Source organism: Ictidomys tridecemlineatus, chromosome 5 (assembly GCF_052094955.1).
Source record: "Ictidomys tridecemlineatus isolate mIctTri1 chromosome 5, mIctTri1.hap1, whole genome shotgun sequence".
Lineage (NCBI taxonomy): Eukaryota > Metazoa > Chordata > Mammalia > Rodentia > Sciuridae > Ictidomys > Ictidomys tridecemlineatus.
The window spans coordinates 95,678,967-95,698,899 of NC_135481.1; the positions used below are offsets into that span (position 1 = coordinate 95,678,967).

Here is a 19,933-nt window from a genome sequence, read left to right on the forward strand (position 1 = left end):
AGAGATTCAGCATGATAATGTAGTACTGAGACTTGTCTATTAACAGTAAAATGGCTCTGGTCAGATGTAGTACCTGAGTCTGAGATAGTTGTTTTGTTTTTTTGACCTGGGATTGAACCCCAGGGTTGCATAACCACTGAGCCACACCCCGAGGTTGATTTTTATTTTGAGAAAGGGTCTTGTCAAGTTGCTTAGGGCCTCACCAAGTTGCTGAGGCTGACTTTGAACTCAAGATCCTCCTGCCTCAGCCTACCAAGCTATTGGGATTACAGGCATGTGCCACCTCGCCAGCCCCTTGTGATACTTAAGAAGTTTAATAAAAATTTTAAAAGGCACCAGGCGCAACTTAATAAATGTAGAGGTCAGATTGTGTACAGTGACTAAAAATAATTACATTAATGAAGAGAATACACAAGCTGATTTTCACTGTGAGTGACGGTAGTTCTGAAGCTGAAGAAACAAATATGGTAGCAAAATTACCATTATATCAGGATTTTTTAACAAATGGAGCTTAGCTCTTGTGGTATATACTAGACCAACTTGATTACTGTCCTTGTCATAAAAACCTGAGGACAACAGGAAAGTTTATAGATACAAAGCTAAGCCCACCTGTGACAACAGTAGAAGCCTTGGCTTTTCAACTTTCCCCTTTTGAAAAGACCCTGTTCTTATCGGGAAGAGAATTCAGAATCTGAAGAGGAAGGAAAACTTGAGGGGAGAAGTTTCACAGTGCCATGGACACAGGCCTGCCTGGACCCAGGTGACAACTCAAGTCCTACTTGCCAGGCAGTTTGGCCTCTGAACCTCTTTGAGCAAGTGTCTCCTGTAAGACACGAACAAGGGCCTGCCTTCCAGTATGATTGACAAACCGTCAACCTCATAAACCTCCCAAGAGTGCCTGGAAGAGGCAACTAATCCAATTCCCAAATAATTCAACCAGCCAATTAAACCCAATGGATGTGTGAAGCTCTCACTGGGTCCCACTGCTTAGGCCACTTAGTTCAGCCACACAAGATGAAACTTGTAGGGCTGGGGATGTGGCTCAAGCCATAGCACACTCGCTTGGCATGCATGCGGCCCGGGTTCAATCCTCAGCACCACAAAGATGTTGTGTCCGCTGAAAACTAAAAAATAAATATTAAAAAACTTCTCTTCTCTCTCACACTCTCTTTTTTTTTAAAAAAAAAAAAAGGGGGGGGGGCTGGAGATGTGGCTCAGGCGGTAGCGCGCTTATCTGGCATGCGTGCGGCCCGGGTTCGATCCTCAGCACCACATACCAACAAAGATGTTGTGTCCGCCAAGAACTAAGAAATAAATATTAAAAAATTATCTCTCTCTCTCTCCCTCCCCTCTCTCACTCTCTCTTTAAAAAAAAAAAAAGATGAAACTTGTAGCTATAGCTCACGAGGTTCAGCTACCTTCACTACCTATAAGCTGGTTTTCAGTTATTTAAAATGTTCATGTAGCACCTCCTCAGCCACAACAAGGGAACTGATCTGTGCTATTCAGTATCAGGACAGTACTTATTCCTGGGGGTAGGGGTGGACGGAAGTACCTGAAGTCCAGCCATGTTTTTCTCAGGGGTGGGGGGTACTAGGGATTGAACTCAGGGGCACTCGACCACTGAGCCATATTCCCAGTCTTATTTTGTATTTTACTTAGAGACAGGGTCTCACTGATTTGCTAGCCATGTTTCTTAATCTGGGTGCTGGTTGGTTTTGTGGTGTTAAGTTGGAGAAAATTAAGGTGAGCCAGTTTTTTTCCCTCCTTTGCTTTCAGCCTGCATTTACCTCATTAATTTGAGACTGGGATTGTGACTAGGAAAAGAATCTCCTACTTGACACTGGTACCCTTCTTCTCCTCCACTGATTGGACTAGCATAAAAAGGGACTTTTTTGTGCGATTTCTATTAAAGAGCCTTATGAAGGTTGATGGGCTAGAAATGTCACGACCACATGGCTCAGCATTCACATGCTCAGGGTTAGGGGTGCTCCAGCTTGACGACAGAACTGCTGACCAAGTCTAATGGGGTCACCACCTTTCACCTCTTCTCCTCAAACCCTCCCTAACCTGCCCTACTCATCCCAAAAATGAGAGAAGGGTGGAAGGAAAGAAGAAATGAGGGAAAGGAACAGGAACAAGGAAGAGGAGAAGGGGACAGACAAGTGTCAGTGACCACCAAGAATGGGGAGATGGTAGACGACACAGGAATCAGATGAAGCCTGGGAAGTTCCACATTAAAAGGTCACTAATAATGCCTATATTAAATCTTGATATTGAAATGAGGAGTAACACCCAGTCTTTTCTGAGAGGATTCCCCTAAGACCCTGGCATGATAGCTACCAAAGTTGAACCCAGAGAACCCAAGTAATTAAAAAGCTGCTGCCATTGAGCCACACAATCCCCCACTTGGTGCCCAGCTGGCCTAGCTCAGCCTTACTACAGCTATCCCCTGCCTTCACTTAACCTCCACACTGCTGTGACAAGGCCTGAGGAACTCTGTGGTCCTCTGGTCCCTAAAAAGTTCTGGCCCCAGAGGGCAAACTGATATGGGGCAAGTTGTCTTATCTGCCCAACAGCTGGGGAAAAACTGTCTGTCATTTTGAGATTAAAAAACCAGTCCGTGGGGCTGGGGATGTGGCTCAAGCGGTAGCGTGCTTGCCTGGCATGCCTGCGGCCCGGGTTCAATCCTCAGCACCACATACCAACAAAGATGTTGTGTCCGCCAAGAACTAAAAATAAATAAATAAATAAATATTAAAAATTCTCTCTCTCTCTTTCTCTCCTCTCTCTTAAAAAAAAAAACAGTCCGTGTGATAATGGTTTTGTGGTATTTGCTTATACTTTTTCTAGGGAAAAGCACTTATTTGTCAGAGTAACAAGCAACCATTTGCAGGCAGCACTACCACTCCAGATGTATGCCTCTTACTTTGCGACTGCTCTGCAAGCCACCAGATACTTTCCCATCAACTGGAAAAAGATTTACTGATGGAATTAGAGGAAAGAATCAGCACAGTCGTGTTCAGCAGGAAGATTCTTTTATGATGGCGAATTTGATAATACACAGTTCAAGTAGGGCCTCAGTCACTGGTCCACAGGAGGCAGGAAGGCGCAGGTCTGAGACTAACTCACTCCAGGGCTCACATCCCACAGATACTCAAGCCAGGAATGGCCGCCCATGCACCTCCCCAAAACTCCACCCACCAGCCAGCTCAGTCAGGAACTATGTTGCTTTAATTCTTTTTTTGGCCACTGAAGATAAACTCCACCCGATGACAGGATTCGGCACAACAGTCTCTTTCCAGTCATGATAGGTATAGATGTCCAAGCTCTTGATGAGAAACATTCATTTGACTTCTCTTGCATGGACCAAAGAGATAGAATTTTTCTTTTATGATCTGTTGAAATATTTATATATACTTTTAAAAAAACAACTAACAGTCCATTCTGTGCTCTGTTTCCCTGGAAGGTTTCTCATGATTACCCCTCCAACAGCTAGAGGGGTTGTGTGTCTGGAAACAAAGAATTAAGACACTTTATGCAATAAAAATTCTAGTGCGACACATAGAAGCAGATGATAGGCTCAAGGGGGAGGAGGGTAGCAGGTGCTTTTGATTTAGGAGCAAAAGTGCGGCCTTCCAGAAAAGCCTAGTGGAAACAGAAGCATTAAGGAGCAGGAAAGGCTGCTGGGGAAGGCCCAAGTCCTTTGGGAATCTCCCCAACTACAAGGGACGTCACAGCACCTGAACTTGACTTCTCAGGACTGAAGACCCAACTTCTGACCTTCCACACACCCCTAAGACCCACACAATAAGCTGGTTGGTCTTTAAAACAGGCTTAATCCAAAAATTGGGATTCAGCTCCCTGAGGGCCCAAGCAGAATTCCCTTCAGGCTGCCTCAAGTAGGCATTGCTGGGAGACCCACCAACCAGGTAGCTAGGGGGCCGGAAGGGAAAAGCCAGGAAAGGGAGGCTGCCAAGGCTTGGAGAGAAGCAGCAAAAGGTGACCAGTGACGCAGTGGCTCGGGACCTGGCTTGGCTTTGTGGGGAAGACTTGTTGCCACTGCCATCCCATCCCTGTAGTGGGGACAGACTGGGGTAAGTCTTCACAGCCAGCAGCAGCCTCAATACACTCCCAAGTTTCTTTCATATGTATATGTCAATATATATATATTTATATATATATATTTATTATTTTTAACTGAAATAAATGCAACGGATATGGGTTCACCCCCTTTTGCTTAGAGCTGCTCGGTCCCTTGCCCTGAGGGGTTTATGCCTTCGGGCCTGCCGTCAGGCTCACCCCCACAGAGGGAAAGTGGCCCAAGGATGAGGAGAGGAGAAAACACATACCACAACAGGTGACTGGGAGGAGGGCCTACCTCAATGAGACTTTTGTTTCTAACCCTGAGAACCTAAGGAATTGTGAAGGACTCGGAAAGAGGGAGCTGGGGTTAAAGGTCACCGGGCTTTTTATTGCAGTTGAAGCAGACTCGGACAGGATGGTCCCAGCCACGAGAGGGAACAGCCCGGCGGTCATGGGAGCACTCATCACAGAAGCCCTGTCCGCAGGCACGGCAGTGGTGCTTGGAGAGCTTGATGCTGAACTCCTTGCGGCAGTTGTGGCAGTGCAGGATCTCATGATCGGGCACCCAGTAGGCAGGCCTGGCCGCGTCCTTCACCAGGCCTGCAGAGGGAAGAAAGGTGATGGTCAGGACACAACATACCCTGTACCCCAAGTCCCAACTGGCAAAAAGGCATCTTCAGATACTGGCTTGCACACAGAATCTCCTATAGTGCTTTTAAAAAATGCAGATGCCCGGCCTCTACCCTGACCATCAGGATGAGAATCTTTGGGGAAGGGCCAAGGCACTAATATTTACTTATCTATTAAGTTCTCCAGGTGAACCTGAAGTATAGCTGCACCAAGACACACTGGAGAACTATAAAAAAAAGTCCTGACCCTGAAGTGAGACCTCCTTCAAAGTCCCAGTTCTTCTGAGCACAAGTCAACTAGTGGCTGCAGGATTAACAGCGGTTACTTCACTTTTCGAGGCTTACTCATCTAACAACCCCTTCCAAGAGCTATTTATGAGAATGACAAGAAATAACATGTCTAACATACTTGCCAGGTCGGTACTCAGTGAGTGAGTCTGGGAAGCAGAGGTAGCAGGCCATTTGTGCCAAGGGCAGCCCCTGCCTCTCCCAGGTGACCCTGAGGGCAGAAGCAACCTGAGCTTCAAGCCTGGACTAATCCATCTAATCCCACACCCTTGATTCAAAACCTCATCATCTGCTCATTTTGTAGGCCACAATGTTTAAATTTGACCCAAGCTGTTTTCATAACTGCCCACCCAGGAGACATTGGTCTTTCCCCCACAGTGTACCAAATGATCCCCAGGCCTGGCCAATCCTGCCAAATTCCTCTACCCACTGGTGGATTTTCCCTCCTCTCCCTCCTCCCACCCTAGCTCCAAGTAGCCCTCACATCTGGATCTTAAAAGCTAAATTAATAATAGCTTGGCTACTGTAGTAAAGACAGCCACAAGTTCTTTAACTGCTTTCCATCTTGACACTCCTGCCCTATTCCTTGAATCTAGGCAGGTTTTGACTCACTGAAACACAGTACAGAAGATGTACCAGTTGGCAGGCCCAGGAGGCTTCTATGTCTTCAAACATTAGCTCTTAAACCCCCAAGTAAACACTTAAGTCCAACTACCACTGGATACACCACATGAAGAAGTCTTGGGGGAGTTGGGGTTGTAGCTCAATGGTAGAGCACTTGCCTAGCATGCAAGAGGCACTGGATTCAATCCCCAGCACCAATTTTAAAAACTAAATAAAATATTAAAAAAAAAAGAAGAAGAAGAAGAAGTTGTCTTGGGGAAACACAGAAAGGGAGGGCCACTCTGCTGAGCCAAGCTTCCAGTCCCCTTAAGGCCCCTGTAAGTCAGCTTAGACATTCCAGACCAGTCCAGCTGGGCATAATAGTGCATCCCTGTAATCCCATCAACTCAAGAGGCTAAGGCAGGAGTATTGTACATTTGAGGCCAGCCTCACCAACTCTGGCAAAAAACCTATCTCAAAATAAAAATTTAAAAGGGCTGGAGATGTGGCTCAGTGGTAGAGTGCCCCTGGATTCAATCTCCTGCTACCAAAAAAATAAAAGTTGAGTCTAGCTGCCATGCTGAAATATCACATAGTAACTTTAGATAATACCACCAGGAGCAGAATAATTACCCTTTCCTGACTTCCACACCCACACAGTTTTAAGACATAAAATAGCTACTGACAGGCCTTTCATTTCAAGGTAGTGTGTTAGGCAGCAATGGAAATGTAAAGGGATGGCCTCTAGGAACAAAGAGAAAACCACTCAGAGATGCTGCAGAAGCAAGCAAATGTAAAATTGTAATCAATTTCTTGATGCCCAACTCCAATCTACCTTTCAAGCCTTTGAAAAATCAATGAGAACCCAGAGTACCCACAAAAACTCTCATCCCACATCCTTTACACCCCAGACAGACATTGCCAGGCCCACCTAGTGGTATGTCAATGGCTGTCACCACGGCTCCCAAGGTGTTCTGCACAGCCTCTCCCACCTTCCGAGCAATGAGTGTTCCACCTTCATCGTCTACCTGTGCCTCATTAACATCTGTGGGAAATGATAAAGGAAAAGATGTTGCCTTAGTCGTCTACCAAATGGAAAACTCAGGGCCTCAGCAGAGCTTTTTTGGATTCACCTCCTTGGACCACTGTGCTGGCCTGTAGTGATTCCAAGTGTCTGGGCTGTGGGCCAGGTCAGCCCAGACTCTGAAAGTGGTATGACAGCTATTGTCTTTTACCTCTAATCCTTTGTAACTACTTCATAACCTTCTCTTAAAGTAAGCCAGAGAGGTTCTGTAAGCATGACCTAGAACCTTCTCTAGGAAGAGGACTTAGTCAAAGCCATCTCTGATAAGAACTGCAGGCTTTGCAGGGATTAGTGGCTATGTGTGGGTTCCTTCCCTCAGAAGCACCTCCATGGCTCATAAGTTTGGCCTCCAGTAGGCAGGAGCAATATGGTCTGTCAACCAGGTTCAAACTCCACCCCCCAGGAACAGCACTCACAGAACCCTGCTAAGGAAGAGCCTAACAGAGGATTGAGAAAGTGGCTCAGAGATAGAGTACTTGCCTAGCATGTGTGGGGCACTGGGTCTTCCCCAGTACCGAAAATGGAAAAAAAAAAAAAAAAAAAAAAAAAAAGAGCTTAAAGGACAACTGACTGCGCCAGCAGATCAGCTACTCTCAGAATAGTGATGTGGTTAGGAGCAGGGCTAGGGTAGCAGAAGTCCTGTCCCAGTGAAAAGAAAGGAGGATGGACCCCCTCCGCCCTGGAAGCTCTCCGTCCCCACGTTACCTAACTGGACATTCCTGGAATCGTAGCAGTTGTCACACACCCTCACGGGTGCAGGCCCCCAGCCCCGCTCGGGCACTGGCCGGGTCTTAGATGAACAGCTGTCGCAGAAGCCCTCCCCACAGGCCCGGCAGTGATGCTTAGTGTCATTGTCTTTAAAGGATGTCGCACACTTGTTGCAGCTCTGTTTTAATCCAAAAACACAACAGAGAGGCAGGAATTGTACATGTCTGTCAGCTGACACAAGATAGGGAAGGTGAGATCAAATCAGGGAGGTAGGTTGTTTCTCAGTCAGGACCCAAATTATCCAGTAATACTAGTTATCTGAACATAGAAAGGATGGGAGTATTTCCTGTAAGAAGGTAAATGAACTGAAGCTCTATGCTCTCTGGCTGTGAGTGTCCTAGTGATTTATGTATCAAGCCAAGATGACCCTCAAAGACCTTTAAAAGGTTTCTTTCTCCAGATTCTGTATCTATGGCCTCAAACATCTGAGCAACATTAACTGACTCTCACAGGTAAAGAAACTATAACCCACCACAAAGAAAAGACTTGCAGATAGTGGGGAATGAAACTGACCAAATTATGTATACGTGCAAATATTTAGCAACAACTCCTATTAAGCATAATCATAATGCACCAATAAAAAAGAACATATTTGTGTAACAACACAAAAGGAAATTGGTGATCTAAGGAGAAACTGTCTCAAAGTTCCTACCCGTTCCACTACCCTTTGAGATAACTACACTGGGGGGAATTGCACCTAGTTCACAGAACCAGCTTAGTCCTGGACCAAGCAGTGGAGGAAGGATGGGCTGTACGGGGGATGAAGGGGCATCCTGTCACACCATACCAGGATTTGGGAATTGGGCCTCCAGTAGGCAGGGGCAATCTGGTCTGTCAGCCAGGAAGTCACAGCTTTGGTGGGCCCAAGACTTAGCTCAGACACAGACTGAGCCATGAAGTTCATCCCGTCCAACAAGCGCTGGGCAGCATTGTTGTTGTCCTTCAGAAACCCATCAGTCTGGAATGAAAATGCAGGATCCCGTCATGCTCTGAGTGAAGGAACTGCAAGGAAGAAGGGAGGGGTCCCTGGTGCCAACCAGAACTACAAACTCCTTGGCATGGAAAAATGGAGAATCTATGGCTTCTAGGCAATGCTGCACCCAACGGCACTGATTTATTCTTGTTGAATTCACCATAAGACTTGATATGCAGCTGTTTTAACTCAGGATTTATTTTATCCCTAGGGTATAGGAGGCGACACTTTGTCCATGAAGCATCTCAACCCAGGCTCAGCTAGGAATCCTTCCTCTCTAACTCCGCTAACACCTACCTACCTCTAGAAATCCTATTTCTGTGTAAGTGCAATATCTATTATGTATGTTGACTCCCTGCTAGCATCCAGAACAGTTTTGGGCACACTGTACTATACAATCTATGTTAAAACAATCAATGAGCAGACACATAAAAAGCAATGTATTCTCCTAATCCCAAAGATTATGAGAGAAGCAGCCTAAGAGTAAATTTACTATATTATTGTTTTCCTGGAATAGAAACTATCTCATGATTTTACTTCCTCACTTTTAGGTCATATTAAATCCTTATGATAGCATAGCCTTGGTCATCAAAACCATCTGGCCAGCAGGGGATTAGCAAGGATGGTGGAATGTGATGGACATCATTATCCAAAGTACATGTAGGAAGACTCGAATTGAGTGTCAACCTATTTAATATACAAACAGATATGAAAAATTGTGGTATATATGTGTAATAAGAATTGTAATGCAAAAAAAGTGCACGTATAAAGACATGAATTGGTGTGAACATACTTTATACAAAGATATGAAAAATTGTGCTCTATATGTGTAATGAGAATTGTAATACATTCTGCTGTTGTGTATTTAAAAAAAAAACTCACCTGGCCAAGGATGTGGGCTCCATAAAGAAAACTATACAACAATAACAAATTTCAGTGGGCACAGAAATTGGGGGTGGGGAGTAAAGGAAAATAAGGAAATTCTCAATTTCATGTAACTGTAGGAATCAGGAAAAGCTAAAGGTAGATTGGCAGGTAGAAATGGGCTATTTTAACTCTGGAATGTTCCCCAACGGCCCATGTGTTAAAGGATGGTTTTATTGGAAGGTGGTAGGAACTTTGAGGGGCGGGGCCCAATGTGAGGTTTTAGGTTTCTTTCTCTTTGGATTCCTGGCCATGAGATAAATGGGAATTTCCCATCACAATGTACTGTACTGCCACAGGCCCGAAGCAATAGGGCCAAGTGATCAGGGACTGGTACTAAACCAGAGCAAAACTTTCTTCTTTAGAAGTTGATTATCTCAGGTATTTGCCAGATAAGGAAATGTGACTAATATAGACAGCTAGTCAGTAGAAATTATACAGCAAGGGGACAACAGAGTGAAATAATTCCTTTTTGAGAAAACCACTTGTCTTTTTCCATGAAGGGAAAAGGGTAGGATTTGTTATGATTTATGAATAATTCCAAGTGTGAATAGTGACTTTTCACTCTTTTTCCTTTTTCCTTTTTTTTGGGGGTAGGGTGGGGCAGTGAGGAGTGGGAGGAGACAAGATCTCACCAAGTTGCCCAGGTTGACCTTAAACCCCAGGTCCAAATAATCTTCCCAAGTACCTAGGACTATAAGCATACACTACACCCAGATGTGAACAGTGATTTGATGGAATGAAAGTACCAAATCACTGCCTCCTAAACAGGTCTGTTTTTCCAAAACCTTGCAATCAATATCAAATTAAAAACAGTAAATAAAGTAAATAAGGTCTACAAAAATTCTACTTCCTAGCATATCCTTTAAGAAAATTTCCCAGAACAAAGAAATTATTTTCTTACTTAAACATGGTCACTAAAACATTTTTATTGCTCATAAAAAATTCATTAAAAAAACATAAATGTCCAAAAATAAGGGAATGGTAAATCCAAACTATAGTCTTGGACAAAGTAAATCCTATCATGAGAAAAATGGCATTTAAATCACAATCAGGCTGGGCATAGTGACACATGCCTATAGTCCTAGCTATTATAACTCAGGAGACTGAAACAGGAAAATTGCTTGAGTCTATGAGTCTCAGACAAAGATAAACAACACAGAAAGTTTCTGTCTCTAAATAAATGAATAAATAAACAAGCAAAAAAATAAATGACTGCATCTATAAAAACATCTGCATATAGAAAATGAGTGAGAACATTAGAAAATAAAGCTGAATTTGCTAAAGGACAATGACAGATTAATTTTTAGCTTACTTCACTTAAAGTTGTGCTCCTACCACTTATGCAAGAAGAAATAAAAACAATTCAATAGCTATAACAGGAAAGGCTTCCAGATTTTGCCTTTCTACAGCACTCATGTTTTGAAATTCATGGCTAACCTTCCTTCTAAACAAGCTCCACTTCTTCCTACACATGAATAACTGAACAAAACAAAAGGAAGGAGGAAAAATCAATGTAAGAGTTCTTACTCCAGGCCACACATGCACAATCTCTGTCCGCACCACTGTATCCACAGGATCTTGGTTCCCAAACCAGTACTGCCGGCTACGATAGACCACGCCACAGTTAGGACACTCGATCACATATCTAGGAGGAGGAGGATAAAGTATTATCCACTCAGGCCCTTGGGAAACAAACACCAACAAACCTTTAGTTACCTTGTTTAAACTCACCCAGACCAGGCATATTTTGCGAGACCCATCCAGGGAGAGTCAGTGGAGGCAGATGTTTTGGGCACTACGCTGACTTCCTTGCCTCTCTCATAGCAGGCCTGCAACATGGAGCACTCTGCAAGCTTATTCTAGGTACACCAGCCCCATGCCCTCTTCACTTCCCCACTCCCGGCAACCATACTGGTTGAGGGTTTCACACCCCACTTAGCACCTAAGAAGATTTGTTTCTCTAAAGAAGCCAGTGCTCTGAGAGATAATAAAATGTGTACCCATTCCAGGTCTAAAACCTGGGCTCTAAATTACACACTTATCACAGAAAGGAGAAATACATCAAAACCAATTTAGCTGGTTGCAGTCGGACATGCCTATTATCCCAGCGACTCAGGAGGCTAACACAGGAGGATCAAATCTTCAAGGCCAGCCTCAGCAACTTATTGAGGCCCTAAACAACTCAGCAAGACCCTGTCTCTAAAAAATAAAAAGGGCTGGGATGTGGCTTGGTGGTAAAGCACCCCTGGATTCAATTCTCAGTACCAAAAAAAAAAAAAAAAAAAAAAAATCAATAAATAAACATACATAACTAATAAATAAATAAAGCCACAAAGACACGTATTCTTTTGAATACAGCTGGGGAAAAGTTTCAAAGGTATTCAATTTGAATATCAAACACTTTAGGATGCAGCAAAGGGCAGCCCCAAACCAATCTTTCCAAAGGAGAAGGCATGCAAGCAAGCCTGCTGCTGGAGCAAGGAAATGCTTTGAGAACTCACACGGCTCTTGGCTTCGTGAGGCACTCCTTCCTTCCCATGATTCATGCTGTTCTTACATCCAACCCTGAGGGAAACCCCAAAACAGTCAATGAGAGAGCAAAAGGAGCCAGCGCCACTTAGAGAAAGTCCAACCCTAGCCAGGCACAGGGCTAAAAGCAGATCTTTATTACTGGGACTAAGAGGGCAGCTGACCCTGGAAATCCAGAGGCCCCTCTGTTACACTTACAATCAACAGTGTGACAGAGATAGAGCAAGCATCTCTCTTGTATGGGGAAAAAAGAGTTTCTTCTTGCAAAAACAGACCTGGTCCCTCAACAAGAATGGAGGAGCCAGAAGACACCAACTTAACCAAAGATGAAACCTGCATGGCTCTCAAGAAACTAAAAATCCAGAAAGGGTGAAATGGAAAGTTAAACCAGAACAGGCTGCCAAGATGCAAAATGCAAGCCAACCCCCAAAAGTTGGCAATGCATTAAGGGGAGGCTTAAGCCAAACAAGAAAAACTTCCAAATGACAGTGAGCTCTGCCATCCTGACAAGGCAAAAACAGAGGTCAGGACTTTGGAATTTTGCTGTGATAAAACAGAAAATTCTGGAAACCCAGTGAGGCTCAGAATGGAAAAGTGATGATCCAGAAGTTCTGAAGCCCCTCATGCTGGGTTCACAGGGAGAACAGAAAGGAAGGTAAGTAATATGGCAACTAACATTCCTCTTCCCATCACAAACTGAACTCTTCAAGATAATTCTTGGCTCTCTTTAGCCTACACTGTATAATCCAAGAGCCAAGACCTTTTTACCCAGGTCAGAGGTGGTTCAGTACCACAGCAGATAGCCAAAAAACCAATACAGAACTGGGCTCAGGTCTCTGCCTGTAGACAGGCAAATGTTGGCAACATGGGCAGTGATCCTGATATGAGCTAAGTCCATGATGAAGGGAACTTGGGGAATATCTATAGGACATGGAGACTGCAATCTGACCTAGACACACTAGGTTCAATTCCCTAGAGTTGATCAGACAAGGCACCCAGTCTGTGATTTAATAGCCATCAACAGGTTCAATTAATACATCGATCTTCAGATGTAGGTCCAAAGAGCAACAGCAGCATCACCTAGGAATTTATTAAAATCCAAATTCCCGGGCTGAGGATGTGGCTCAAGCGGTAGCACACTCGCCTGGCATGTGTGCGGCCCGGGTTCAATCCTCAGCACCACATACCAACAAAGATGTTGTGTCCGCCGAGAACTAAAAAATAAATATTAAAAATTCTCTCTCTCTCTCTCTCTCTCTCTCTCCCTCCCTTCTCTCTCACTCTCACTCTCTCAAAAAAAGAAAAGCCTCCTCGTGCTTCTTTAAAAAAAAAAAAAAAAAAAAAATCCAAATTCCCAGGTCCTACCTCTGACCTACTAAATCAAACTGTGGGGAAAAGGGCCCAACAATCTGTTTTAACACAGTTTTCAGGTTTTTCAGGTGCATACTAAAGCCTGAGGAGCACTGTTCTAATCCCTCAGTAACAAAGAAGGGCCCATGGACCAGCTACACAGGCAATGACCTGGCCCTTGCTCCAGATGCAGAAGAATCTTGGGTCCCACCCAGACCTGCAGGTTCAGAAACAATATTTTAATAGCTTAAGGTAATAGATATGCAGGTTGAAATTTGAGAAGCACTACCCTATCTCAGTGCTCTCAGATTAAGCTATGCCTTTGAATCATCCAATGAGTCTTCTAAATACATCAATCCAGAGATCTTACCCCAGATCCAATAAATGAGAATTCCCAGAGGTGAGGCCCTGGCCTAAATAATTTTGAAAGCTCCCTAGAAAATTCTAGTATGTTCTAATCATTTGCCCTCACAATAAAAAGAATCAGCTAGGCTAAATATATATCACAATGTTTTGCACATGGCTTGGGAATGGGCAGGGAGGTTACTCGCTTACTAGTTTAATAAATAGCAACCTATAAATAAATGATTGAAAGCCCTGGTTAAAGACACAGAGAAGGGGCTAGAGATGTGGCTCAAGTGGTAGCGCGCTCGCCTGGCATGAGTGCGGCCCGGGTTCGATCCTCAGCACCACATACAAACAAAGATGTTGTGTCCGCCGAAAACTAGAAAATGAATATTAAAGAATTTTCTCTCTCTCTCTTAAAAAAAAAAAAGACACAGAGAAAAGCACAGAACCCCAAATCTTATGCATAAAAACTGCCCAAACCAGAAACCAGTTAACTTCACATCTATACCAGTTTAGAATCTTCAGAGAAACCTTCATAACTATGTACCCTTGAAGCTCTTGCTATCTCAAAGTGTGACTCATGATCACCTGGAAACTTGTTGGAAATGCACCGTCTTGGGCCTTGCCCTGGATGATTTTAATTAGAAACTGAAATTTAGGCAGACCCCAGGTGACTGGCACATAGACTCAAGTGAATGACTACTCTAATCCTCTAGTCCCTGGAGACGGAGCCAGACTGGCCTCACTTACCCACAGCTGAGGCACAAGGAGGAGCAGGTGAAGTACTCATCTGGAAAAAAGGAGCTGTGCGCCATCTGGTCATCAGGGATCTCACCGCTGAAACGGTCACTCAGTGCCTGCCAAGGAGGAAAGGTAACACATGAAGGTCCTCAGCAGAGAGCCTGTGCTTTGGCCCTTCCTCTTCCTGCCTTTTACTGCTAGCATATTTCTTACCAGGACCACAGGCAAGGAAGAAACACAGTAACTGCTGCTCTTTACCCTCAACCTTGACCCAACCTGTACAGTCCTCAACACAGGAAACCTTGGAAAGAACCCATTTGTGATGGCCCATCGCCTAAGAGGTAAAAAGTATGCAGAGTTATGTTCTCTCCTAACTGCTGGGAGGTTATAAACTACCTCACACACTCAGTATTTTATTCAAGACCATACAAATATTGACTATCATCTTTTAGGAAGCTGGAGAAAACACTGAGGCTCAAGAGGAGAGACTCAAAGAGAATGGCTCCAGAAAGCCAAGAAGTGAGCTGAGGTTCAGTTCCAACCACAGATGTCCACTTGGAGTTCACTAGACAGTAGAACTATCTCAATGTAGATAATAACACATCCCTGGCCAAAAATCAAGGAATAATTATTATTGCGTTTCACAGCTATTTATCAACTCTACTAGCCTACCAGATGGCAAATAGCCAAAGTAAATGCCAAAAAGAAAGATAAAGTATTTGAGAAGCAAATAAAATTTTATGTTGAAAGGTAGAATCCATATTTAATCCTCTGTTGCCACTCATTACTTTATATTCAAAGAATTCTTCAAACTAATTATAGCAATGGGCCTTCTAGGCTTTAAAAATTATCCAGTGGATTCTGTTCAGAGTTTCTGTAGTCCCCCAGTCTGAGACAGCCAGACACGATTCAGGGGAAGAGAAGGGAAAGTAGCTGAAAACAAAAGGATGAGATGTTACTTCCTTTAATGAAAAGGGCAGAAGAGGGGCTGGGGTTGTGGCTCAGCAGTAGAGCGTTTGCGCAGGGCACTGGGTTTGATGCTCAGCACCACATAAAAAAATTAATAAATAAAATAAAGGTATTGTGTCCAACTACAACTTAATATATATATATATATATATTTTTTAAAGGGGCAGAAGAAATTTTAAGATGAAATTTGGGAAAGGGGAAGATTAGATATTAAACTCAAGCTCAGAAGAATTCCCACTTAATGAGAACTTCTTATTTAAGATTCCTTTTCAGCTGGCTATAGTGAAACACATCTGCAATCCCAGTGACTTGCGAAACTGAGGCAGGAAGACTGTAAGTTCATCCTTAGCAACTTAGCAAGACCCTATCTCAAAATAAAAAGGGCTGAGGAGGTAGCTCAGTAGTAGCCTGCTCTGAGTACTACAAAAAATAAAAAAGTTTCCTTTTTCTATTTTCAATGAAGAATTATACCAAGAATTGCAAACTTCAGTGCTAACAGAGGCACATGCTATCTGTCAGGTCTACTCTTGTCTTAACAAGAGTAGTGGCCCATGACTTACCCAAGGGCATTTAAATTCAGGTTCCACAAAAATAATGGGCAGGCCCATTAAACACCATCTGCTAGTGATAGCTGACCAAGTTGCAATCCTTGATTGAGATTAAGAAAAAATGGTCTCACAAATAATAATGAATATTAAGTCATATCCTCCTTGGGTATAATTTTGTGAGGAATAACTTAGTAAAAGTAAAGATTTTAAGAGAATATGAAAAAATTTATGAACAATGAGAATAAATGAGAAGCAGGGCTTCACCTTCTGTCCACACATGGTTCTCTTCTCTCCTACTTATAAATGAGACCCATCCTTTAGGAATTATTTTGATCCTACCTCTTCCAATAAACCCTTCCCAACCACTGAAAACAATATTCCTCTGCCCTTTCTGAAGCCCCTTGGTACTCCACTCCCAAACTAGATATAGACAGTAGTGCAAGGTATGGGTCTATTACATGTACCCTCCTCCAAATCCTAGCTTTGGTCTCCACAGACACTCAATTCGGACCTTTAGAATGAAGTGGCCTGGCACCAAGCCCCACTTGCAAACCAACTGCTGTTCTTCCTTCCTGGTCCCAGGCTTCATCCCATTCCCATAGACCCTTCTAAGTTTAAGGCTAACTACTCCCTAACTAGCCACCCCCAATACTGGTGATTCCACCCAGGGCTTCAAGCATGCTAGGCAAGTGCTCTGCCACTAAGCAACAACCCAGCCCTTTTTATTTTTTATCTTAATTCAATTTTATTTATTTAGTGGTACTGGGGACTAAACCTAGAGGCACATCTCCTGCTCTTTTTATTTTTTTGAGAGACAAGGTCTCACTAAATTGCCAAGGTCTCAGCCTTTCAAGTAGCTAGGATTACAAGTACACATCATGACATCCAGTACATTTTTAAGTATCTCAAGGTTTGGCATGAAACAATCCACAGCAGAATTTCCCATGGTACTTATGCCCTTAGAACTACCATCATTCTCTGCCCTAGTAACCGTTGCTTTATGTTGCCCAAGGCAACAGTAATCCCTTATGATGTTGGAAAGAGAAGAGCTCTTAACAAAGCAGCCTTATCCTTCAGACACTGGTCACCTACCCTCTCACATACTGGGTAAGAGCACAAGTATGTCACTTCTTTTACAAGTCACACACTGATAATAATGAATCCAGCTTTAGTAAGCTTCAGAAAGCCTTACAAGAATTAAAAGCACTGAGAATATAATAGTAACTACTGAAATTTGATGTCAGTGTTTCAGACACAACGATAGGGAGAAACTGCCCACATTTTTCTTTTTCTCTTTTATTAATATTTTTATTTTATAGTTGTAGTTGGACATAATACCTTTATTTCATTCATTTATTTTTTTATGTGGTGCCGAGGATCAAACCCAGGGTCCCGCGCGTGGGAGACGAGTGCTCTAACGCTGAGCCACAACCCCATCCCCCTGCCCACATTTTTCTATAATCTGATTTTTCAATTTAAAGTAGGTACCTACCACTTGATCCATATATTTTGCCAGTTCAATGCCAAACTTAGGGCTGGGTATATACCTCAGTTGTGGAGTGCATACATGAGTCCCTGGATTCAATTCCCAGCACCACAGAAAAAAAAAAAAAAAGTCCAAATCTCACTTCATTTCATGGTGTTTCTTGGGCTCTCCCTGAGGTCCCAAAGCTGGAAGGGGAAAGCAGGGAAGGGCCTCTCCTTAGAGTGCCTGGGAAAATATTTGAGGCAAGTCTAGAAAAGGTTGCCTGGAGACCAGATGATCTTGAACTTCAGTTGCCCTGGCAACAGTATGCCTCTTTCTATTGTACCTATAAAGGTTAGCTCCAGTTATCAAGGGATAGCAGTCAAATTCCTAATTCAAAATGACATTTCTTCTCTATGATGCCACCTGCAACAAACATCACAATTTTATAAATACTTAATAGATGCTTCCTGATCTGAAGGAATTGGAAAGTCAGTATTTCTACTTTTAGTGATCAGAGACTAAAGAAGATATTACATGAAACCTATAGGAACTCAATTTTAAAACAGTTTACCCAGTTATTCAGAACTATAAGTACTGACAACCACAGTTTATTCAATATTAATTCCCCTATACAACTGGGACTTGAGCATCTTTCTTTTAAACAGATTAACCTGCTCAGTGAAGGTTATGTTTTATAGGTATCTTGACTGGTGGTACTGTGGATCCTGAACAGAGGAGAAGGAAATAGCCCATCTAGAAAAAGTGCTACTGGGGCCTGGAGACTACAAAGTGGCTGAATGATAGAAAAAGTGATGCTGTCACAGGGAAACCATTCTCAGGCAAACAGTGGCTGCAGATCTCTCCCTCTCCAAACACACACACTCCAAACTTTCCATTCTTTCTTATCAATTACATTTCTAATTCCACATTTTCTGTTCAATAATGAACATGAAAAGTAGTCCCTGGACCCCTTTTGAATCCAATAATGCTGTATCAACCACATGCAATCCTCATAAATGAGATAAAGCTAATAATTTTTTAAAGTCTACTAATGGCTTTAAAAAGAATGAGGCATACATTATGTGTTAATATAAAAAGATAACCAGATCGGGGTTACAGCTAGTGGCACAGTGTCTAGCATGTGCAAGATCTTGGGTTCAATCTCCAGCATAAAAATTTTTTAAAAATATTTAAAAACCAAACTTAAGATTTATGATATTGATAATTTTTTTGGTTTCCAACCACAGTTCCTGGCTCATAACTCCCTCCTCAAGAAGGTTATAGAAACTCCAATTTTTCTTCCCCAAGGTGAACCTCTAATCTTTCCTTGCCTATCTCTCTTCATCTTACAAATCCTCTGATCTATCCTTATCTGAGAGCAGGTCATAAGATCCTCTTCATTCCAGAGGAATCCTGCCCCATTCCCAGGAGGAAGGAATGCTGCCAAGAGAGGGCAAGAATCTGAACAGACAGGCCTTGCTGGGTTTTCCCACTTAAACTATCAGCATTAGATCATACCCTTTTTGTCCAATTACATTTCAACAGTTGCCCATGTTTAAAACAGACCCAAAAGGACACAGTTGGGAGAGCTTTGGGATGGTTGAATATGTGGATGTCTCTAGACATCCTAGAGAGTAGCTCAGGCAGAGATGGTGTGGAAGCTCCATGCCCCCTTTCCCACTTGTACTATACATTTCATCATTTCTATCCAGCAGTGTAGAGAACGCCTCTAATCCCAGCAGCTCGGGAAAGTGAGGCAGGAGGATGGCCAGTTCAAAGCCAGCCTCAACAACGAGGTGCTAAGCAACTACAAAACAGGGCTGGGGACGTGGCTCTGTAGTCAAGTGCCCGTGAGTTCAATCCCCGGTACCAAAAAATTTAAAAAAAATAAAGTCAGGGGAGCAGTCTTAGAGACTGAGCTCTAAGATCAGATGGGATCTTGACATTATTTCCAGGTAGACAGTGTTCAAATTGAACTGGATTATAATAAATCCAACTGTCATCTGCTCCAGAATGGATAGCTTGCTTAGTATGTGAGAACAACCACCATCTGGTATCAGAAATGATCTTTGTTGTGAATGTGTAATAAAGAAGTTGAATGAGTTGTTTTTTTCCTAGACCTAAGTATGAGTACTTTAAAGATAGCATTAACAGGGGCTGGGGTTGTGGCTCAGCAGTAGAGCGCTCGCCTAGCATGAGCAGGACCCAGGTTTGATTCTCAGCACCACATAAAAATAAAGGCATTGTGTTGTGTCCATTTATACCTAAAAATAAATAAATAAAATTTTTTTTAAAAAAAAGATAGCATTAACAAAGGAATAAAATTATACTAATTGTGCACTTACATTACACTGAAATTTTTTAGAAGCATATACAATAAATTACTAATACTGGTTATTTGTAGAGAGAAACCAGGATATTGGAACAAGAAAAGGATCTAACTTTTCTATAGTCCCATTTATTTAAGAAGAAAAAATTATGCATTACATACCTATAATTATGCACTATGTAGCACTGAAAACTTCTAAACATATACTGAAAAGTAAAAGCAATGGTTATTTCCACAGAGTGAGGGTGGGTAGGTGGGGAAGGAATGGGAAGAAGACTTAACCCATGCCTCAC

At 42.9% G+C, this 19,933-nt stretch overlaps 1 protein-coding gene across 1 annotated transcript in view; it reads right to left on the minus strand.

Moving 5' to 3' along the window:
* Positions 1 to 3,021: 3,021 nt before the first annotated feature.
* Zfyve1 (zinc finger FYVE-type containing 1) overlaps positions 3,022 to 19,933 on the minus strand; it is a 59,536-nt gene continuing 42,624 nt past the window's right edge. The window contains 8 exon segments of the mRNA XM_078050468.1: positions 3,022 to 4,686; positions 6,538 to 6,651; positions 7,396 to 7,576; positions 8,246 to 8,416; positions 10,886 to 11,003; positions 11,090 to 11,241; positions 11,860 to 11,923; positions 14,336 to 14,442. Coding sequence (XP_077906594.1) covers positions 4,454 to 4,686; positions 6,538 to 6,651; positions 7,396 to 7,576; positions 8,246 to 8,416; positions 10,886 to 11,003; positions 11,090 to 11,241; positions 11,860 to 11,923; positions 14,336 to 14,442 — 1,140 coding nt within the window. The 3' untranslated portion in view covers positions 3,022 to 4,453.